The sequence below is a fragment of the Cherax quadricarinatus genome, chromosome 54, assembly GCF_038502225.1.
Source record: "Cherax quadricarinatus isolate ZL_2023a chromosome 54, ASM3850222v1, whole genome shotgun sequence".
In the NCBI taxonomy this organism is placed as follows: domain Eukaryota; kingdom Metazoa; phylum Arthropoda; class Malacostraca; order Decapoda; family Parastacidae; genus Cherax; species Cherax quadricarinatus.
Genome location: NC_091345.1, coordinates 5715041 through 5739805, shown reverse-complemented (window position 1 = coordinate 5739805; position 24765 = coordinate 5715041). Strand labels below are relative to the sequence as shown.

At 44.0% G+C, this 24765-nt stretch overlaps 1 protein-coding gene across 2 annotated transcripts in view; it reads left to right on the top strand.

The window, feature by feature from the left end:
* Positions 1–19990: 19990 nt before the first annotated feature.
* LOC128699137 (serine/threonine-protein kinase stk11-like) overlaps positions 19991–24765 on the top strand; it is a 40563-nt gene continuing 35788 nt past the window's right edge. The window contains exon 1 of one of the 2 annotated variants that reach the window (XM_070096561.1): positions 19991–20329. In XM_070096561.1, coding sequence (XP_069952662.1) covers positions 20210–20329 — 120 coding nt within the window. In that variant the 5' untranslated portion in view covers positions 19991–20209. The remainder of the gene's footprint in view (positions 20330–24765) is intronic. The other variant, XM_053791679.2, reaches the window with a different exon arrangement.

Sequence of the window (24765 nt, the reverse complement as noted above, 5' to 3'; positions counted from 1 at the left end):
ACACCCCTCACCTGCTACCTTCAGTGGTAGTCGTTCACACCCCTCACCTGCTACCTTCAGTGGTAGTCGTTCACACTCCTCACCTGCTACCTTCAGTGGTAGTCGTTCACACCCCTCACCTGCTACCTTCAGTGGTAGTCGTTCACACCCCTCACCTGCTACCTTCAGTGGTAGTCGTTCACACCCCTCACCTTCTACCTTCAGTGGTAGTCGTTCACACCCCTCACCTTCTACCTTCAGTGGTAGTCGTTCACACCCCTCACCTTCTACCTTCAGTGGTAGTCGTTCACACCACTCACCTGCTACCTTCAGTGGTAGTCGTTCACACTCCTCACCTGCTACCTTCAGTGGTAGTCGTTCACACCCCTCACCTGCTACCTTCAGTGGTAGTCGTTCACACCCCTCACCTGCTACCTTCAGTGGTAGTCGTTCACACCCCTCACCTTCTACCTTCAGTGGTAGTCGTTCACACCCCTCACCTTCTACCTTCAGTGGTAGTCGTTCACACCCCTCACCTGCTACCTTCAGTGGTAGTCGTTCACACCCCTCACCTGCTACCTTCAGTGGTAGTCGTTCACACCCCTCACGTGCTACCTTCAGTGGTAGTCGTTCACACCCCTCTCCTGCTACCTTCAGTGGTAGTCGTTCACACCCCTCACCTGCTACCTTCAGTGGTAGTCGTTCACACCCCTCACCTGCTACCTTCAGTGGTAGTCGTTCACACCCCTCACCTGCTACCTTCAGTGGTAGTCGTTCACACCCCTCACCTGCTACCTTCAGTGGTAGTCGTTCACACCCCTCACCTGCTACCTTCAGTGGTAGTCGTTCACACCCCTCACCTTCTACCTTCAGTGGTAGTCGTTCACACCCCTCACCTTCTACCTTCAGTGGTAGTCGTTCACACCCCTCACCTTCTACCTTCAGTGGTAGTCGTTCACACCACTCACCTGCTACCTTCAGTGGTAGTCGTTCACACCCCTCACCTTCTATCTTCAGTGGTAGTCGTTCACACCCCTCACCTGCTACCTTCAGTGGTAGTCGTTCACACCCCTCACCTTCTATCTTCACTGGTAGTCGTTCACACCCCTCACCTGCTACCTTCAGTGGTAGTCGTTCACACCCCTCACCTTCTACCTTCAGTGGTAGTCGTTCACACCCCTCACCTTCTACCTTCAGTGGTAGTCGTTCACACCCCTCACCTTCTACCTTCAGTGGTAGTCGTTCACACCCCTCACCTTCTACCTTCAGTGGTAGTCGTTCACACCCCTCACCTGCTACCTTCAGTGGTAGTCGTTCACACCCCTCACCTTCTATCTTCAGTGGTAGTCGTTCACACCCCTCACCTTCTATCTTCAGTGGTAGTCGTTCACACCCCACACCTGCTACCTTCAGTGGTAGTCGTTCACACCCCTCACCTTCTACCTTCAGTGGTAGTCGTTCACACCCCTCACCTGCTACCTTCAGTGGTAGTCGTTCACACCCCTCACCTGCTACCTTCAGTGGTAGTCGTTCACACCCCTCACCTTCTATCTTCAGTGGTAGTCGTTCACACCCCTCACCTTCTACCTTCAGTGGTAGTCGTTCACACCCCTCACCTTCTACCTTCGGTGGTAGTCGTCCACACCCCTCACCTTCTATCTTCAGTGGTAGTCGTTCACACCCCACACCTGCTACCTTCAGTGGTAGTCGTTCACACCCCTCACCTTCTACCTTCAGTGGTAGTCGTTCACACCCCTCACCTGCTACCTTCAGTGGTAGTCGTTCACACCCCTCACCTGCTACCTTCAGTGGTAGTCGTTCACACCCCTCACCTTCTATCTTCAGTGGTAGTCGTTCACACCCCTCACCTTCTACCTTCAGTGGTAGTCGTTCACACCCCTCACCTTCTACCTTCGGTGGTAGTCGTCCACACCCCTCACCTTCTACCTTCAATGGTAGTCGTTCACACCCCTCACCTGCTACCTTCAGTGGTAGTCGTTCACACCCCTCACCTTCTATCTTCAGTGGTAGTCGTTCATACCCCTCACCTGCTACCTTCAGTGGTAGTCGTTCACACCCCTCACCTTCTATCTTCAGTGGTAGTCGTTCACACCCCTCACCTGCTACCTTCGATGGTAGTCGTTCACACTCCTCACCTTCTATCTTCAGTGGTAGTCGTTCACACCCCTCACCTGCTACCTTCAGTGGTAGTTGTTCACATCTCTCACCTTCTACCTTCAGTGGTAATCATTCACACCCCTCACCTGCTACCTTCAGTGGTAGTCGTTCACACCCCTCACCTGCTACCTTCAGTAGTAGTCGTTCACACCCCTCACCTGCTACCTTCAGTGGTAATCGTTCACACCCCTCACCTGCTACCTTCAGTGGTAGTCGTTCACACCCCTCTCCTGCTACCTTCAGTGGTAGTCGTTCACACCCCTCGCCTGCTACCTTCAGTGATAGTCGTTCACACCCCTCACCTGCTACCTTCAGTGGTAGTCGTTCACACCCCTCACCTGCTACCTTCAGTGGTAGTCGTTCACACCCCTCACCTGCTACCTTCAGTGGTAATCGTTCACACCCCTCACCTGCTACCTTCAGTGGTAGTCGTTCACACCCCTCACCTGCTACCTTCAGTGGTAGTCGTTCACACCCCTCACCTGCTACCTTCAGTGGTAGTCGTTCACACCCCTCACCTGCTACCTTCAGTGGTAGTCGTTCACACCCCTCACCTGCTACCTTCAGTGGTAGTCGTTCACACCCCTCACCTACTACCTTCAGTGGTAGTCGTTTACACCCCTCACCTGCTACCTTCAGTGGTAGTCGTTCACACCCCTCACCTGCTACCTTCAGTGGTAGTCGTTCACACCCCTCACCTTCTACCTTCAGTGGTAGTCGTTCACACCCCTCACCTGCTACCTTCAGTGGTAGTCGTTCACACCCCTCAGCTTCTACCTTCAGTGGTAGTCGTTCACACTCCTCACCTTCTACCTTCAGTGGTAGTCGTTCACACCCCTCACCTTCTACCTTCAGTGGTAGTCGTTCACACCCCTCACCTTCTACCTTCAGTGGTAGTCGTTCACACCCCTCACCTTCTACCTTCAGTGGTAGTCGTTCACACCCCTCACCTTCTACCTTCAGTGGTAGTCGTTCACACCCCTCACCTTCTTCCTTCAGTGGTAGTCGTTCACACCCCTCACCTTCTACCTTCAGTTGTAGTCGTTCACACCCCTCATCTTCTACCTTCAGTGGTAGTCGTTCACACCCCTCACCTGCTATTTTTTTCCCTTTTAGTCGTGATGGAGATTTGCATTTTTAAAATCACTGTAGGAACGGCTGTCCTCCCCGTAGCTTCTTTTGTCTGCAATGCAGCAGTTTTTTTCAATGAGTGTGACACTGACATGACCGTCTTAAAGGAACTTAACGGTTCTCTGGTCACCCAGTCTCGTATACATCTTCCATTGGGTCATTGAACCCTCAGGGGCCTTTATCACATAAAGTTCAATATTCGAAGCATTGTTCTGAGGTGTTTATTCAGGTGATAATTACCGCACCGAATACAACATTTTCTGGTACTATCGTCTGCGGGATGGTTCAGTGCCCCTTGACGTGCAGCCCTGTGATGTGCAGCCCTGTGACGTACAGCCCTGTGACGTACAGCCCTGTGACGTGCAGCCCTGTGACGTGCAGTCCTATAACGTGCAGCCCTGTGACGTGCTGCCCTGTGAACCACTTGTGCATAAGATTTATGCTCCAGTGCTGTCAAGACGTCCCATGGACCCATCCTCTACTGTGCAGAATAGTACACTATTTTCTCTTCCACACAGCATGTGGGAAAGTTCTTCGAGGCCTGCTAGAATTGTTTATATTTATATAGGGGTAAGCCAAAGCCAGTTCCGCGGGTGAATTTAATTTTTCGTTTCTTGCACACTTGTGTTGTCAGGTCGAGATGACCTGAGGTGCGTGGCCGAGCATAATGTAGACAGTAGGTCTATCCAATTTTTTCATATACTCCCCGCCAGAGAGAGTTACTGGCCTAGGCCTAGCTTCTAAAGTTCCCACCAGATGTCAGGCATGGAGGTAGACCTACGCTGCCTTTCATCTCTCTCAAGCTGCACCTGCCTAACCTCCCGTCGACACCTAACCCCTGGACTGGCTTTTAATATGCTTGTGTACTCAATAAACGTTGCTAGTCTTTAGCCGTTTGTCTTCATCTTCCAGTCTATCCAACTACGTTACCAGACTCCAGAACACCATATTAAAACACTAGTTCACTTATTTCATAATGTAAATACATTCGCATAGACTTATAAACAATGAGAATTTTTTTGAGAATGATAAGCATTAATAAAAGCTTATATGTAAATGATACTTCAGTTGTAATGCCGTTCATCTCTATGGTGTGATGTATCATGGCATCATTCATTCCTGTATGTGACGTACTATGGCATCGTTCACCCAGCCAGCTCCTGTACGTAGTGTACCATGGCACTGTTCACCCAGCCAGCTCTTAGTTAGTTTAATATGTTTATTATGCACCCCATACCCATCCTGTGGGCGGTAGTCAAAAGATTACAGAGGTACATAATTGGTCCAGGGACTGGACTCCAAAGTTTTGATAGCTGAGCAAGTTACAGAGGTAATGAACTCACAATTTACAAAGGTAATGAACTCACAATTTACAAAGGTAATGAACTCACAATTTACAAAGGTAATGAACTCCAGGTAAGTCTGGTCACAATCATGACAAGTTACAAAGGTATTTACAGATTACAGAGGTACGTAATGGGTCCAGGGACTGGGCCCCCAAAGTTTTGATAGCTGAACTAGGTACAAAGGTAATGAGCTCACAAGTTACAAAGCTCTTCAACACTGAATGCCGTCCGCGCTCTTGTTGGCACTTCGTAGCCTCTCCTGTGAATGTTGAAGATATTGTCATTCAACTCTGAACTTGGAATCTTCTCTGCCAGGGTCGTACACAACAACTGAGGCATTGCGTACCCGTAGCTCTATCGCTAGCACAATCAACTCACACACTGATGTCCGTGGTTCGATCCTCGGTATGGGTGGATCATTAGGAAATTTTCCTTAAGATACCTGCTGTTCATGTTCACCTAGCAGTAAAATAGGTACCTGGGTGTTAGTCGACTGGCGTGGGTCGCATCCTGGGGATAAAACTGACCTAATTTGCCCGAAATGCTCTGCATAACTAGGAGCTTTCTATATTGCAGTGTCACTGATGTCAGCTATGTCTGTATACCTTGTACATATGTATTATCACATGTAGATCTAAAATTGACGCCGCCTGCTTATATCTAACAAATTCTTGTTCGGTCAGATGCCCTGTGTGATTAGTGACCATAATGCGACTTCGTGACATGTTTGCCCCTCACTTTATAGCTTTTGATAACAGTCGCTATTGAATGAAAATGGATTATTTGACTGACAAAATGGCAGACACATCTGCTAGCAAGACTGACAAAATGGCAGACACATCTGCTAGCAAGACTGACAAAATGGCAGACACATCTGCTAGCAAGAACAAAACAAACAAAACAAAGTTTTATTTCTTTGTGTAGTATACAAAATGTGGTTTGTATGTAATAATATAATGTTAAGCACAAGAAGTTTATTTAGGTATAGGAACACATAAATACAGCTACACAAATTATTATGCACAAGTAACATATGTATAAATTACCTGGGATAATCCCCCCCAAAAAGTCAGACGAAGTGACTTATTTCCAATGGGGTTACGTGTAAGTAAGTAAATTTATTCAACCATAGGTACGCATAAATAGTTACATAAATTATCGTACATAGCAGCATATGTGTAGATTACCTAGGATAACCCAAGAAAGTCAGCCAAAATGCCTTATTTCCACTGGGACGTGAATGCAAACTCTTCACGTAAGCTCATCCTGGCGGAGGACACAAGTTCTGTAAATCATAAGAAGCTCTCGTCATGATACTGACCTTATACATTCGGCACAGTACTCTGGTATGTTTTAGGTACGATTCACAAGTAAATAAGTAAGTTTATTCAGGTATACACAATACAGTTACATAGATTATCATCATACATGTGTAGAGAACCTAGGATAACCCAGAAAAGTCAGACAAAGTGACTTATTTCCATTTGGGCCTTTCGCTCCAAAGGAAATTTAATAAACTGAATTCAATAATCATGTGATAATATGAAATACAGAACAATAAACACTGGCACTTGATTCTTTTAAGGAGGTTCGCGTCGCAGCAACAGGGTCAAGAGAGTCTAAAACAAACATCACAGTGGAAGATCCTGAAGGAGAGCATGGATACCATTCCCCCTTCCCTCTCCTCTCCCATCTATCTCCCCACTTCCTGTCCCTCTGCCGATCCCCACTCCCCTCCCCATTCACAATATCTCCCGCTCCAGCCCTTCCCTCGCCCCCTACCCTGGTTCTTGGACTCTCTGACCTACTTGCTGTTTATCAGGAAAGAGAAGAAGAGGCGAGGAGATAGGTTGGATTATTCAACCTTCCTTATCCCTTGAGCACAACCCTTGTCTAAAGCCGTGAGCTTCGGATAAGATTTAACTAAAAGTTCCTTTGACGTTTCCAGCACTAGTCGTCGCTACTCTTCAGGACACGACTATGTCCTGTCAACAACTTTCTGATAGCTTCTCTTGTCAATTCCAGATTAGTGACTAACCAATAAATTTTGATATTTTACAAGTATACACACATACTACACACTGGGGCAATAGAAACAATGGGAAAACCAGAGTGAGCCCATGGTTTATCCAGAGGTGGAGAGAGACCAGAGCCAAGTGTGCTAGAGCATGGACTCACGAAAAGCTGAGCCAAAGAGCCAGAAACGAATATGCATGGATAAGGAGAGAGGTTCAGCGGCATTTCGAGAATGACATAGCATCGAAAGCAATCTGATCCAAAGTTTACATCATACATAAGGGGGATTACCAATAGACCCCTGGCTGTCTTCAAGCAGGCACTGGACAAGCACCTAAAGTCGGTACCTGACCAGCCGGGCTGTGGCTCGTACGTTGGATTGCGTGCAGCCAGCAGTAACAGCCTGGTTGATCAGGCTCTGATCCACCAGGAGGCCTGATCACAGACCGGGCCGCGGGGACGTTGACCCCCGGAACTCTCTTCAGGCAAACTCCAGGTAAACATTATGAGGAAAACAGTCAAGGACCAGGTAATCAGCTGAGGAAGGAAGGAGGGGAGCTTATAAGGAGCGACCAGGAAGTATGTGAAGAGCTCAACACGAGATTTAGGGAGGTATTCTCAGAGGGGACAGAAAAACTGATAGGACACAGAAACGGAAGAATACAACAGCAAGTGCTGAACATACTACACACAACCAGAGAGGAGGTGAAGAAACGGCTATATTAGTTAGATACCTCGAAGGTCGTGGCAGTAGGTAATATATCTTCATGGGTCCTGAGTGTGTGTGCTAACAAAAATTGTGTGCTAACAAAAATTTTCAATAAATCTTTCGAAATAAGGCAACTGCCGAGGTGTGGAAGACAGCAAATGTATTCCCAGTTTTTAAGAAAAGAGACAGACAGGAAACATTAAACCACAGACTAGTGTCACTGACATGTATAGTATGTAAAGATTATCAGAAGAAAAGTGATGGAGCCCCTAGAAAGGAATGGGCTCATACATGACAACTAGCATGGTTGCAGGAATAGGAAATCCTGTGTCACAAACCTACTGGAGTTCCACGACAAGTTAACAGAAGTAGACGGAAGAGGGATGGGTAGATTGCATTTTCTTGGACTCTAGGGCGACTTTTGACACAGTACCTCACAAGAGACCGGCATAAAAGCTCGAGGAGCGGGAAGAATAACAGGAAAATCACTGTAATACTTAATTACAAGTCAAAAGGTGACATCAAAGAGTGCCCTTCAGCCTGCGGCTTATATACTAAGAGAGTACAAACTGAATGCTCCTTTCATTGCATTATTGATCAACTGATTTTGCCGGGGAAGCGGCTAGTTTATTGTGCACTCCGTATCCATCCTGTGGACGGCAGTGCAAGAACATATGGATACGCAAAAGGCCTAGAAAGTAGGCCCCCAAAAGGGTACATCTGCATTTATATCTGCAGTTGACTTATCTGTTGAAAGCAAATTTAGGAAGTTTGTTTAATACATCTGGTATCTTATATTCATTAATAAGATATAACATATCACAGAGGTTATTATACTGTCTATCTCTATATCAGAGATTGCTAAAACTCCTTGTTTTCCTTCAGAAACCCTCGTGTTGCAATACATTTAACTCCGTTCAGGGGGATTGGATGCCTTGACGCAGGTGAAGATCTCTTGAAGGGAATTTGAACACCTATCCACTTCCAACTAATCCTGATCACTTGCTATTTCATACGTGCTTAGCGCTCCACCCCCCCCCCTCCCCCATCAATACACCGGATTGCCAAGCAGAATGCTCCTCTAGGCTCGTGAAACACGTTACTGGACTTCTTTCAGCACACTGAGTATGTCAGCAGAGTCCAGCGTAAAGGAAAAGTTGATAGGTATATTAAAAAAAAATTACATCAGCAAAAACGGCTCCACTGAGGATAACTAAAACCGTGAGAGGTATGGACGCCGATAGTTCTCAACCCCCGGTATAGAAAATACACATGGGGTATAGCAGTGTTTAAGAGTCTACAACACGGTTGTGTAGTCTAAACTATGCACTACACAGCAGTGGTACCCTGCAATGGCACCTCTTTGCTGACTCAAGAAATCGTAATGACACGATTGCAAACAAACCACGGTACGAGTGGGGAATGAACCAGCGGTGAGTATGGTTCACTCCTAGAGAATTGAAAAGGGGTAGGTGAACAACTGGTAAAGAATTTAGAGTGATACTGATGCTGCAGGTTGAGAAGTGGATATGTAATGTAGCTAAGGCAGTTTCCAGTATAATGATGTGGTAATATAGTTAAACATGGGTATCAGTATAGGATCAATTATATGAAACCTATAGGTAAGTACGTTAATTCAGGTATACACACATACAGTTACATAGATTATCATACATAGCAGCATATGTGTAGAGAACCTAGGATAACCCAAAAAAAAGTCAGCTTGGATGTACCATTCCTCCAACAGAAGCTGGAATATGTTTAAAGGAACGAGGCGGACAAGTTTAATTGAATTTTTCCACGAACCCCCAGAGAAGAAAGAAGAAGATGAGGCGGGGCATGCACAGGATCCTTGAATATATTCTAAGGAATTTTGGTCCAAGACTTGACACGCCTGGAGATAGAAACTGACAGAGACGCAGTTTCCCAGAAACTGACATTTAATGGTACACCACTCAAACTGTGTCTGTTGTTTCAAGAGGATCTCTTACCTGACTCAAACGAAAACCGACTCAAGAAATCCATTGTCCAGCAAAAAAGTTCTCCCGGAAATGTCAAACCCGAGGCCGGAATACATGAATGTGTTACTAAACCCAGGATTCCAAAGCTGAATACCAGATTTACTTGTCCTCTTACATCAGGATCCTGGCCACTTGCAGTAGTTATATTCTTAGTCAGCCACCAGTGCTACAGCAGTGACTACTAGTAACAGAATAGCAATAACTAGTGCTGGAGCAGCAATGACTAGTGCAGGAGCAGCAATGACTAGTGCAGGAGCAGCAACGACTAGTGCAGGAGCAGCAACGGCTAGTGCTGCGGAAGTAACGACTATCACCGAAGCGAATAGTTCTGGAGCAGCAACGAATAGTTTTGGAGAAGCAACAATTAATACTGGAAGAGCGATTACCGGTGCTACAGCAACCACGGAAGAGTAAAAATGACAACCAACTTACAGCTTCGCGGAATTACAGATTTCAATATGCTGTTTGTTTCAACCAGTGATAATAGAGAAAAGATATAAATAATTGAAAGGAGGGATGCTGGGTTGAGAGGAAAAGGCTGAAGATGAGAAGTGGAACACTGACAAAAACTCAAATCCTTATGCAAAATTTGTACTCAAAGCAGGGGTGCCACTAGCACGTTAAGAGATAACACAATAAATGTCAGGGGCCCAAGACTGTTCAACTGTCTCCCAGCATACATAATGGGGATTACCAATAGACCCCTGGTTGTCTTCAAGCAGGCACTGAACAAGCACCTAAAGTCGGTACCTGACCAGCCGGGCTGTGGTTCGTACGTTGGCTTGTGTGCAGCCAGCAGTAACAGCCTGGTTGATCAGGCCCTGATCCACCATGAGGCCTGGTCACATACCTGGCCGCGGGGGCGTTGACCCCCAGAACTCTCTCCAGGTAAACTCCAGGTAAAGGTTAAAGAGAGTTTGAGTAATCCCCTCTAACTAAATGGTTATAACTATGTTCATAATTTTTAAAAGGGTGAACCGGTAAGCCAGCGGAAGGCCTCGGTTAGATGACCAAAAGCTCCAACGGCGGGTCATCACATGACTAAGACCCGCGTCTTAGGTATATGACAAACCTGACAAACCTTATCTAACCTAACCTAACTCTCCGGCAAAATTTAGTGTTGCCTCACAGTCCAATATTTTTTGATACATTCTTATTTTATGTTACCCAACACCTGCACTAACATTTTCTGTTATTCGGCATTACTCCCATTTTCTGTTATTCAGAACTATAATGCCATTTTCTGTTACTAAGCATTACACTCCCATTTTCTGTTACTCAGCACCTACACTTCTATTTTCTGTTACTTAGCACATAAAGTTCCAACAGGTTTGCCAACAGTGATGAAAAGTCTTGATGACCAACTGCTCTATTTGGCCCTTGCCTCTTTCTCTCTCTCTCTTTCCCCCTCACAACACTCCCTTGCCCCTCACTACCTCACTTGTTTCTCTACTACCTTCCTTGCCCCTCATATCCATATCTTGCCTCTCACTTTCTCCCTTACCCCTGACTATCTTCCTTTCTTCTCATAATCCTTCCTTGCCCCTCACATCTTCCCATGTCCCTCACAGCACTCCCTTGTTCCTCATCGCCCTCTTTTGCCCCCACACTATCCTCCCTTGTCCCTCACCTCCGTCCCTTGCCCCTCACCTCTATACTCTGCCCCCTCACAAACCCTCCATGTTTCTCACTACCTCTCTTGAACTTCACTTTCTTGCCCTTCTCTGTATTCCCTTGCCCCTCACTAACTCTGGTTTCTCTACTACCCTTGCCCCTTCCTCCCTTGCCCTTCCCTACTTTCCTTTACCCTCATAATTCTAAATGGCTCCTCACTTCCCTTGGCCTTCACGATCTTCCTTGCCCTTTCACAACCCTCTCATTCCACCTCATCATCCTCCCTTTCCCCTCACCACCTCTCCTGCCCGTCTCCAACTTCTCTTGCCCCCTCACCACAATCCCTTGCCCCTTACACCCGCCGACTTTCTTCTCCTCATCCCGACTCTCTTGCCCCTGGCAATAGCTCTCTCCTTCCTCAACTCACATTGCCCTTATATTAAATTTAAGATAACTTATCACTGGCAGAACAGACGAGGTGCTGGAGAGTGGCAGGAGGTAGGACGCGGAAGAAGAGACGAGGGAAGGAGGAGGTAAGAAGAGGAGGAGGAGCAAGGGAGAGATAATGGAAGGGATAGGTAGGAAAAAAAGGGTATAAAGAGGATGCAGAAGGAGAAGCAAGGGAGAGAGTATGGAAAGAGGAGGTAGAAGGAAGGAAGAAGGGATCGGCAGATGGTTGTAACAGCATCTCTGATGTGGAAACAATGAAGCACTTGATGGTAGGAGCAAGGAAGTGTGGATTAAGTTCCCCCGTCTTCTAATAACATGTTTATTTTTTCCACTATACACTACAGCGTTGTTGTTTGACATATATAGGTTAGAAAGAGTTGAGAAATAGTCTGATTGCAAGAAAAAGACATGGTGCTCTGAGCTCTGTAATTATCTAATGAACTCTGGTACACTAGAGGATATCCTCATCCTCCACCCACTAAGCAGGTGTTGCTTCAGGAGGAGAGAGTGTCGGATAGCTTTACTACGCATCCGTATCCACCCTGTGAGCGGTAGACAAAAGATTACAAGAGATGTGTAATGGGTTCAAGGACATGGCCCCATCCAGAATGAGGGTGGTGTAAACTTAGACTGGTGCCACTAGGTCTAGCATTTGTTGCTGTGCTATGCACCTGCTCCTGTGCAGCACAGTGCAGCTGCTGTGATGACGCCTCGTTCGTTTCAACTGGCAAGACACGTGCAACAGTTAGGTAACTTTATTCCGAAACAGAAGCAGTAGAGATATAAAGACAATGTAATTAGTCCTTGAAGACGTAGTTTCGAGCTGGTCAGTCCCTCAGAGAGATGCACACTTCTCTATGTATTCCAATAGCATACTGCCGACAATAGTAAAAAACAAAGATACAATGCAGATCAATATTTTATTGGGACAGTTTTTCGCTCTGTTAAAGTTCCCTGACTTGATAAAGCTCTACACAGCGAAGCATTGTCCCAGTAACAACTTGTTCAACAACGCGCCTTGTCTTCACCCTTCGGTGTATATACACTTTGTCACATGATAGGTATATGTAGTGCATAATAAAATTATACGATTTTTTTTTGTAAATACATTGTGGAAAATTGCATTTATCTGTATGTAACTCATAATGTACATACCAGTAAATAACAAAGATAATTATTATTTATCAGAGTTACATAGACAGGTAGGAATTTGGGACACCTAGGTCACAAAAATGTCCCCCTTCGATACCTACCACTGTCATAACCACAAGTTGCTCTGGACCTATTAATTATAAATGAAATATACATCACCAGGAATGCTGGTAAATATATAAATTTGTGGACTGTATATTAAATTAATAAAGAATTATATATATACATTTATATAGCAGAAGGAGAATATGTCTTAATCATAACACTCACCAATTTGACTGGAGATTAATGTGTATCATACTCAGAAAACCTCACTGTCTATCTATGAAAATAACACTGGCCAGGTTACTACATAAGACTTATCTGAGGTTCCTGGACCTGTCTTGTCTAGTCGCCTGATATCTCAAGTTATGCAGGAATGCACATCCAACAATTTTGCCTCCTATTTGAGAGGTGTCAACCCAATTTTAACCTCTAGAGCACGAAAATTCTTCCTATTATACACTACCGTTAGTGTCCAATTCAAACAAAATGGCGAGTGTTGTCTGCGCAGGCGCAGGTCCAGTTTCTCATTTTCCATAATATAATTCTTTTAAGTACAGTATGGCCATCTATTTACATATAACTACTGTATTTCTGGAAAATATATACAGTATTTTCCACATACATGCTAAGGCGGTGTTGATCATTCAGCGCAAGGAACTGTTGAAGCTCTAACATCCGTTTGCTATTAGTAAAACAAGACTCACTACCATGCAGTACACTCTTATCTCTGCATGATTAATTTCTTATAGCTGTTCTTTGGTCTTTGACCTGATGAGGGAACAGGAGAGACCCACAGCTGTAGAGCTACTGTTGTAGAACTCTTGCACAACTGCAGTGAAGCTGCTGCACAGCTGTTGTAGAGCTGCTGGAATTACATAGCTAGATGCAAGTATTACCACGTCAGCAAAAGATGTACATTCGCCAGGATGACTTCCCAATGCCACGAATGCTAAGTGATCTACCAGGAGACATGGCGGACCAGATAACATCTGAACCAGTCTACGTACAAAATAGACGAATCCATCACTACGGTGACACCCACGGACACCCAAAGACATCAACGCCATGAAAACTATCGTATGCCCACCACCGAGCCAGCTGAACACACCGTGCTCAGCAAGTGTCAGGCAGTGACCAGCATGTGGGCCACCTTGTGGTGGCCTTCCACCACACGGAACTTTACAAAAAAAAAAAAAAGTATATATCCACACCTACCTGACGAGTATGCACGTCTGGTAGGTGTGCACAATAGTTAATTATAAAATAATGTGGACTGTATATGATTAGGCTTGCTGGGTACACAAAAGAAATTCGTATTACCATTTACCATTTAATTACTGTAGACGGATCACACCGCAACACCTGCCTGACCCCTAGACCCAACACTGGTCAGTTAGAGATCTAAATGAAAGGACTAATGGCACACCTCCCTGTGAGTGATGGTCGTATCCATTATCTTCTGCCATTGTTGCAACCCCTGAATGGGTTACAATGATTATTATGTATATATATAATGTATATTACCTTTTCATATAATTTTATATTGCTTATATTTGCGATAATAGCTAAATCGTAAATGTATTGCTTTATATTGTTATTTGATGTAGCTTATGTTGTGAGGTAGGATGTTACATATTATGTGCTCAGTTCAAGTCTTGATTGTCTAACTACTGTAATTATCGCTCTTTGCTTGTTATTCTGCCGGCCTCTGTTGCTGGGTAGTACTGTCCACGGAGCTATCACATGATCGAGGGGGGGTGTCCTCACCTTACCTGAAGTATTTAGTCTGCTCTAGACTCGCTTGGTGGTTGGACAGATTGTCTGTCTCATTATTCTTGTTAGTTCTGTAGAACTCTGTTCACAGAACATTGTATAGACTTAGTGATTTTCGACGTTGTACTGAGGTTGTGTGTCTCATAGACACTCTGAGCATCTCAGGTCCTGAACTATAGCTTATGACCTAATTTGTACTGGTATCTGTGTATTATCACAGTCAGGGATTTTCTTATGCTGAACTTAGATTCAGTAGTATGGGAGTTTTGTGACTTGTGGAGGATCTGCTGATGGTCCCTACTTAGTGTCGTTATATTATCTCCTTGTTCCTGATTCTGTGTCGCAGTTGCTTGTTATATTGCTATTGGGCTTAACATTCTTTTTATTGTTCAAGCAGACTGTTCTGGTTGCCAGTCGGTTAAGAAGTTAGTTTATCTGAGGACTTTGTCAGTCACTTGTTTAAGTCTAGTAGATTCTTGAGACATAGTGAACTACTTAGAGCACTTACACACATACACATAAACTTGTACATATTTGTAATATCTTATTAAATGTTAATGTACCAGACGGTACTTGAGAATTATAAATGTGATATGTGCTTTCAGCACAATAATACTGTACTCGAGAGAGATTGATATTATTTTGATTACTGTGATTAATTTAATTTAATTTAATTTGATAATATACCTCTAGACTTAATAAATTTATTAAATTTTAATTTCTCTAGTTAGTAGCCTACCAGTTGTAATCCTAAAGAACTATTGAATTATACTGAATTCTAATGGATAATTGGACAAGGATACTGACTACTTGTTACGAAAACCCAGTAACAGGCTGGATGCTAGAAGGGCAGTTCTTTCTAGTATTCACTGGAGATCTCTAAGCTTTTAGAATCGCGTTTTTTGTAACAGCCATCCACATGTAATTCTTGAGGTCCCGCAAATATCCTGTCCCATTTCTTCAGCAGGAACGTGTCAGCAGTTTCTAAATTACAGATTGAGGCCGAAATATACCAATTGACCTTTGAGAATGCCTGATTACAGTGCACAATTCGGTTCAGTGTTCACACATTAAATTCAATATGGCATCTTCCTTCCGGCATCACTCAGCAGCTGTTCTATACCCTCCTTCACTCGAAATTTCTCGAAAGAATCAAATCAGCATCATATTTTATTACACAATTATTGTATTATTAAAATTTACACATGCTGAATTTAGAAAAAATCAAAATTTTCCACAGCTGTCATATTTTGCGAACATTTACCTAACATTTCATGGCAACTTTTTTGCTCTCTCGGACCCTCTACTGTATTTACCCTTGATATAATCAATCAAGCGGTATCTCCTTCGACTGAATTAGACAATAATATACAATATCTTTATTTACTACAAGTACATGGTATACAGGCCTAGCTGACATAAATGACATAACCACTTAACCATACCCCCGGCCGGGATTGAACCCGCGGTCATAGAGACTCTATGACCGCGGGTTCAATCCCGGCCGGGGGTATGGTTTGTTTGCAATCGTGTCATTACGACGACATAACCACTTGTTATGCTGAGCATTTTGGGCAAATTAGGTAAGTTTTCTCCCAGGATGCGACCCACACCAGTCGACTAACACCCAGGTACCCATCTTAAACTGATGGGTTAAAAGGGACAGGGACAGCAGATGTCTTGTGGAAACACGTCTCTAATGTTTTCCAGCCGTACCAGAGGAGATTCGAAACCCTGCCCTTAATGTGCGAGCTGACTGTGTTAGCGATCGAGCTACGGGACACCATGCCTGTATAAGAGAGATTCACCTCATTCATTGCATACATATCATGTTTGCCATATGTTATCCCACCATTGTGTATAAGTTTTCCCAGTTGTCAATGAATGGATGGAATCCCAAGTTCCTTGTACTGGTAGCGCTTGTCTAACCAGTAATTTACCCAAATTGCCCTAGACATCCATTCACTGCCTGTTCCCCTTCTAGGCATAATGCTACATGATCAGGATCTCTTAAGGATTGAAGTATTCTTGTCTGGTGGTGGGAAGGTTCAAGTTCGTGAAGTCTTAATGACACTCGTGCAGTCGATAAGCTTTAGACTTCATTAACCTAACTGACAAGAGCGTGTTAGAGAAGCATTGGAAGCTGGTGAAGTTCAGTGTTGGCCAGGTGGGTATACCTGGAGGCCTGGAGTATACTTGGAGAGGGTTTCGGGGGTCAGTGCCCCCGCGGCTCGGTCTGACACCAGGCCTCGTGGTGGATCAGGGTCTGATCAACCAGGCTGTTACTGCTGGCCACACGCAAACTGACGTACGAACCACAGCCCAGCTGGTCAGGTACTCACTTTAGGTGTCTGTCCAGTGTTTTCTTGAAGACAGCCAAGAGTCTATTGGAAATTCCCCCTTATGTATGCTGGGAGGCAGTTGAACAGTCTTGGACCTTTGACAGTTACTGTGTTGTCTCTCAGTGTACTTGTGGCTCCCCTGCTTTTCAGCGGGGGAATGTTGCATCTCCTGTCGAGTCTTTTGCTTTCATAGGGAGTGATTTTCATGTGCAAGTTTAGTACTAATCCCCCTAGGATTTTCCAAGTGTATATTGTCATGTATCTCTATCGCCTGCATTCCAGGGATTACAAATCAAAGGACTTTAACATTTTCCAGTAATTTAGGTGCCTAATTGTACTTACTACGTGTGCCGTGAAAGAACACTCTCCAGGTCAGCGATTTCACCTGCCTTGAAGGGGCAGTTTACAGCAGTATTCCAGCCTAGAGAGAACAAGCGATTTGAAGAGAATCATGGGCATGGCATCCCTGTTTTGAAGGTTCTCATTATCCATCCTATCATTTTCTTAGCACATACTGTAGATACATTGTTGTGATCTTTGAAGACGAGACCCTCTGACATTATCACTCAAAGGTCCGTCACATTACTTTTTTGCTCTATTGTGTGGTTAGAAGCTGGTGAGAAGACCAGCTGTTTAGTGGCTTCATTTTCTGTGGTAATGATGATGGCCACCACGACAGTCACTGGAGGCAATATCCACTGTGGTAATGATGATGGCTACCACGACAGTCACTGGAGGCAATATCCACTGTGGTAATGATGATGGCCACTACGACCATCACTGGAAGCACCATTCTCTCTGGTGATGATGGCCACCACGACCGTCACTGGAGGCAACATTCTCTGTGGTGATGATGATGGCCACCACGACCGTCACTGGAGTCACCATTCTCTCTGGTGATGATGGCCATCATGACCGTCACTGGAGGTACCATTCTCTGTGGTGATGACGGCCACCACGACCGTGACTGGAGGCACCATTCTCTGTGGTGATGATGATGGTCAGCACGACCGTTACTGGAGGCACCATTGTCTGTGGTGATGATGGCCACTACGGCTGTCACTAGAGGCACCATTCTCTGTGGTGATGATGGCCACCACGACCATCACTGGAGGCACCATTCTCTGTGGTGATGATGGCCACTACAACTATCACTAAAGGCACCATTCTCTGTGGTGATGGTCACCACGACCATTACTGGAAGCACCATTCTCTGTGGTGATGATGGCCACCACGACCGTCACTGGAAGCACCATTCTCTGTGGTGATGATGGCCACCATGACCGTCACTGGAGGCACCATTCTCTGTGGTGATGATGGCCACCACGACCGTCACTTAAGGCACAATTCTCTGTGGTGATGATGATCTCCACCACGACCATCGCTGGAGGCACCATTCTTTGTGGTGATGATGGCCACCACGACCGTCACTGAGGCACCATTCTCTGTGGTGATGACGGCCACCATGACCGTCACTGAAGGCACCATTCTCTGTGGTAATGATGATGGCCACCATGACCGTCACTGGAGGCACCATTGTCTGTGGTGATGATGACCACCACGACCGTCACTTGGAGGCACCATTCTCTGTGGTGATGATGGCCACCACAACCGTCACTGGAGGCACTATTCTCTGTGGTATTTATAGCCACCATGACTCACTGGAGGCCCCATTCATTCAGGTGATGATGGCCACCACAACCGTGACTGGGGGCACCATTCTCTGTGGTAATGATGGCCACTATATCACTGGAGGCACCATTCTCTGTGGTGATGATGACCACCACGACAGTCACTGGAGGCACCATTCTCTGTGGTGATGATGGCCACCACAACCGTCACTGGAGGCACCATTCTCTGTAGTGATGATGGCCACCATGACCGTCACTGGAGGCACCATTCTCTGTGGTGATGATGGCTGCCACGACCGTCTCTTGGAGGCACCATTCTCTGTGGGGATGATGGCCACCACGACCGTCTCTTGGAGGCACCATTCTCTGTGGTGATGATGGCCACCACGACCGTCACTGGAGGCACCAATCTCTGTGGCGATGATGGCCACCACGACCGTCACTGGAGGCACAATTCTCTGTGGTGATGATGGCCACCACGACCATCACTGGAGGCACCATTCTCTGTAGTGATGATGGCCACCACGACCGTCACTGGAGGCACCATTCTCTGTGATGATGGCCACCACGACCGTCACTGGAGGCACCATTCTCTGTGGTGATGATGGCCACCACGACCGTCACTGGAGGCACCATTCTCTGTGGTGATGATGGCCACCACGACCGTCACTAGAGGCACCATTCTCTGTGGTGATGATGGCCACCACGACCGTCACTGGAGGCACCATTCTCTGCGGTGATGATGATGGCCACCACGACCGTCACTGGAGGCACCATTCTCTGTGGTGATGATGATGGCCACCACGACCATCACTGGAGGCACCATTCTCTGTGGTGATGATGGCCACCACGACCGTCACTGGAGGCACCATTCTCTGTGGTGATGATGATGGCCACCATGACCGTCACTGGAGGCACCATTCTCTGTGGTGATGATGATGGCTACCACGACCGTCACTGGAGGCACCATTCTCTGTGGTGATGATGATGGCCACCACGACCGTCACTGGAGGCACCATTCTCTGTGGTGATGATGGCCACCACGACCGTCACTGGAGGCACCATTCTCTGTGGTGATGATGGCCACCACGACCGTCACTGGAGGCACCATTCTCTGTGGTGATGATGATGGCCACCACGACCGTCACTGGAGGCACCATTCTCTGTGGTGATGATGGCCACCACGACCGTCACTGGAGGCACCATTCTCTGTGGTGATGATGATGGCCACCACGACCGTCACTGGAGGCACCATTCTCTGTGGTGATGATGATGGCTACCACGACCGTCACTGGAGGCACCATTCTCTGTGGTGATGATGATGGCCACCACGACCGTCACTGGAGGCACCATTCTCTGTGGTGATGATGGCCACCACAACCATCACTGGAGGCACCATTCTCTGTGGTGATGATGGCCACCACGACCGTCACTGGAGGCACCATTCTCTGTGGTGATGATGGCCACTACGACCATCACTGGAGGCACCATTCTCTGTGGTGATGATGGCCACCACGACCGTCACTGGAGGCACCATTCTCTGTGGTGATGATGGCCACCACGACCGTCACTGGAGGCACCATTCTCTGTGGTGATGATGGCCACCACGACCGTCACTGGAGGCACCATTCTCTGTGGTGATGATGGCCACCACGACCGTCACTTGTTTACATCAAGAAGATGAGTGGTGTAGGGGCGGTTGTTGTGGCTCTCTTGTTGACACTAGTGGCTGGGTGTTGTGGCTCTCCTGTTGACACTAGTGCCTCTCAAAGTTGTTGGCCAGGGCCACTAGTGATGGTGGTGCAGCAGGTGTGACCAAGCCATGGAGCGCCACCTGGCCACTGACAGGTTTATGGAGTTTGATGGTGACGATGATGCCTTACTCATCCAGAGGATCGACTCCAATGAGATCATCTACTGTCCTCCAAAACGAAAGTACAAGGTAAACTAGAGGAAGTAACGTAATTATCAACGATAGATTAGTGTAATTAAGCTATTACAAAACACCAACGGGACAGGTCGATGCATCTACGGAATCTTGGATACGTGATTTTTTTCCTTCAACTGGAATTTGCATGCATTACTGTGGCCCAGAGATAAGCAAGGTTAATACAGACCCTATCACTGCTTATCTATGTTAAGTTTTAATATATTTATCTTAGTTTTCACTTCTAGAGAGTGGCCTCAGGAGTCATGTCATGCCTGTAGAAATTTGCAGTTTTATTGAGATATTAATATATGTGGAAGACTGTATATAAATGAATAAAGATGCTTATACAGTGCCATGGAATTTCTGCAGTGCAGAAAATTATTTTGGATTGTGGTACTGTTGTCCGGGTAACAGGGACACATCAAGGACCTCAGTGCATTAAGTCACTTTTGGCTCTATGGGTTATTCTAGGTAATTTACATGTATGTTATTAGGTATGATAAATGCTCTTATGTGTACCTGTACCAGAATAAACTTACTTATATAATCTTTCTTACATCCACACCTCGCCAAAGTTTATTAAGCATTAAAATAAATTAAGCTACCCTAAGTTAATTCTAAAGTGTGTGTTGCCAGGTCCAAAATAAACTTACATCTACACTTCACTAAAGTTTATCAGCTATTACACTAGATTAAGTTCTAAACTGTGTGTTGCATGATGGTATATACAGTTGCTGGCACTGTGCAGTGCAAGTAGTCTAGACATAACAAATTTTATTTAAGATAATGAGAATTAAGGACCCCAGTGGAAATAAGTCATTTTGTCTGACCTTTTTTTTTTTTGGGGTTATCCTATGTAATTTATGCATATGTTACTGTGTATGATAATTGTACTTATGTGTACCTATACCTAAATAAACTTGCTAGGTTATGACTTAGGTAGCTTCTTGGTACTACCCTTGCTTACTGTTCCTTTTAACTTATGAAAATAGACAACTAAATGAGTATAAATAGGTACATCTGTTTCACACTCAGGAACTGGAGGATCAAGCCTCCACCATGTTTTGCACTGAATGACCCACATGGGTTTAGCACATAACATGAATTATTATTATTAACTTTTGATAATTTATTAGTCCAAGGCTCTGTATTGTATAGTCAAACTTCCCAGATTTATGGTTATTTTTCTCGAGGTTCCACTGCTTTAGAATTAGGAAATAATGCAAAATTATGCCTTCTTAATAAATTTTGTTTCAGATTGGAGCTCATTTTGTGTTTCAGAGGACCTGCCTCTTTAAGTATTCCACTCATAAGTTAATATTGACATTCATAAGAAAGAATATCTAGAAGGAAAAAAGTTTTGGGCATGAGAAATAAATTAAGAACATTTTGAACAAAATTCTATGGGTAGTTTTAAGGGGTTGTGCTTCAAATCATAAAAAAATAGCACTACTAAAAAAAAAAAATATTTCTGTTTGTGGGAGGCCCATAAGTAAAATGCTATGAAAGCAGTGGCTAGTCTCAAAAATAAAATACTATACATTACTCCATAAAACCTTTATGTGTACTTGGTTAGCATTACATGCAGCTGCAGTACTATTCTATAATAAAGTACATATTAGTATTAACAGCATAATACAGTTATGTCTTTGGGAAGGCATAACGTTTTGTCATATATTTTAGATCAAATTTGTTCCTTGAACCACGATCTTCCTTTCAGGTTGCCTCTTTTAACCCTCACACTGTCCAAACATAGATCTATGTTCACACGCATAGCACTCCAACCTTAATTTTCTCCATTTGAAAGCATGTAAAAAGAAATGTAGATCTACATTTGGAGCACTATGCATGTGAACATAGATCTACGTTTGGACAGTTTAAGGGTTAAAGTGGTATGTTTTAAGAAAATGTACATGTGATGTTAAACAAGGCTTGCTTACAACATTGCTCAAGGTTGTATAAAGTCACTTTCTGGTAAAACGCTGTAAATTTAGTGACCTGAAATGGCATAGTGGGCTTTCATATTGTACTCCTGATGAGTATACTTCAAGATTTGAAGTTTATTAAAAGTGAGTCGGGTGATAAAGTTGAAGCTTTCAACTAACCATAACCTAATATATGACAAAAGATATTCCATTAAAACGTATGTTAAGAAAGAAAGATAATTTCTTGGGCGAGCAATGTCATTGTTCATTGGAGTATCTTGTTCACTCATGTAAAGTCACTTGCCATATAATAAAGGAACTTTTCTGATAGACAATTTAAAGTTTAGGGCAGCTTCGATGGGAAAAGAACATACATTGTATATAATTTAATGAAGCAAAATTCCCAATAGAATTGCCAGTTATTGGCACTTCAGCAGTGACCTCTGGCTTACTGGTGCTAGACTTGAATGTTGTTACTGTATTCACCAAGTGATGAAACTTCTGTTTGTCTTTTTTATTAATGCCTGTAGTGTTCCTAAAGTCCATATTATTCCATACACTTTTTCTTTTTTAATGGCCTTAGCTGTATTTCTTCCAGCATACTCACACATTTTAGTTGATAAAGATACGAGCAGTGTTTAGCTTGCACGGCAGACTTATTCAAGTCTTGTTCAGACGCAACGTTGGCTTAAATAAAGTTTCTAATTACTGCTTTTGTCTTTATCATCTACAACTCGTCAGTATTCCCAATACAGTGGATCCCCGCCTTACGATCAGCTCCCAACTTGAACAATTATGTAAGTTTATTTTTTGTAAGTGCTTTTGTACGTGTATTTTTGGGGGTCTGAAACAGACTAATCTAATTTACAATATTCCTTATGGGAACAAATTCGTTTGGTAACAGCACCCGAACAGACTTCTGGAATGAATTAATATCTTAAGTTGGGGTCCACTGTACTTTCTTCCATTACATACACACAAGGGCTGAGGACTCAGTTCAGTGCACTTCTTTCACAAAATTTTCCTTTTCTGTGGACACTGAACCCTCATTTCTACTCAAAGCTTTGATATTGGTTACAGCCTTTAGTGGGAGAGAAGCAGTCATGTTAAGTTCCATTCTAGTTTGACTCAAAATCCAGTTTTTTCATTTATCACTTAAGAAAACAGCAGAATATTCTTTACTTTTTGGCAAGCTTTACTAGCCTTTATTATTTTAACCCTTAAACTGTCCAAACGTAGATTTACGTTCACATGCGTAGCACTCCGACCTTGATTTTCCCCATTTGAAAGCATGTAAAAAAAAAACGTAGATCTACGTTTGGAGCCCCCTTCACGTGGACGTAGATCTACATTTGGACAGTTTAAGGGTTAAAGCACTCTTTGAGTATTCATGGAGAATCCACAGTTTTAAATTAGCTAAATCATCATTCACAAAGCTTTGATGCACATTAAGTCAATAACCTAAATCTCAAGAGACAGTTTTCACATTTTCAATATTATTTCCAAATTAACCTCAGTTTTTGCCCTATATTGATGCTTGAGAGAATAGAGTCTATGTTATCTTATTAATAAGCTCTGTAACTGTAGCTTCTCTCAATTTTTTTCACGATTCATCATCTCGAGAAACAGCAGGAGTTGTTGCTCTCTTCTTTTGAGGTTTCATTATACCTTTTTTACCTGCTGCTCATAATTACAGTATAGTACTCTCTTTCTCTCGAGTAAATTTTGGAACTGAGCGTTTCAACATTTTATATATCAGCTAAACTGATAAGCTGTGGAATTCTTTGTTATATGCTGCTATCAGACTTTTTCAAGAAATGACCCAAAGTTTTTTGTCCTACAAACAAAATGAGATTGCTCAAGGAGGCACAGGTTTTGAAGTTATTGTGAGTGTTAACATTTATTTTACTGATTTTTTAATTGTGTTTAGATGTACTTATGTACTGGTGTTTTTAATGATGCAGAATATATTTTGGGCCCAAGGATCTGTATAGTCCACAAGTCGCTCCTAAAAGATGAATACGTATAAGTGTTTCTCTTCTAACCTGATGTTTGAGCTGTGACTGTTTTCATTTTCTTACAAAACCTTTCTATTCTCCACCTTGCTACTCTGCATTCATTTGTACTTTTATCCTTCACAGTACGTGCATTCTAATTTCATATTGTTACAATCCTTATTAAATGAATGATGCATTTTATTTGCTCATCCATAAGCTTCTGGTCCTAAACAATTCTTGTGTGCTTCATAATTTTCACTTAAAATTTTCTTTTTCAGAGTCGATAAAATGAAACAAATTTACTTGTATGTGGTAAGGTGCGAGAATAAATGCACTATATCAGGATTAGCGTGTGATTTATGCATTTATAAGTTTTTCTTTACTCAGTTTCATGCCACCCTGAATTAGAGTAGGTAGGAAGGATTTATTTATCTGATCTTATTTTAAGCACTATAAAGCATGACAGTTATATATAAATACAAAATACCTGAGCCTCCTTACAGTGTGCAAAGCTATCAAACCTTAA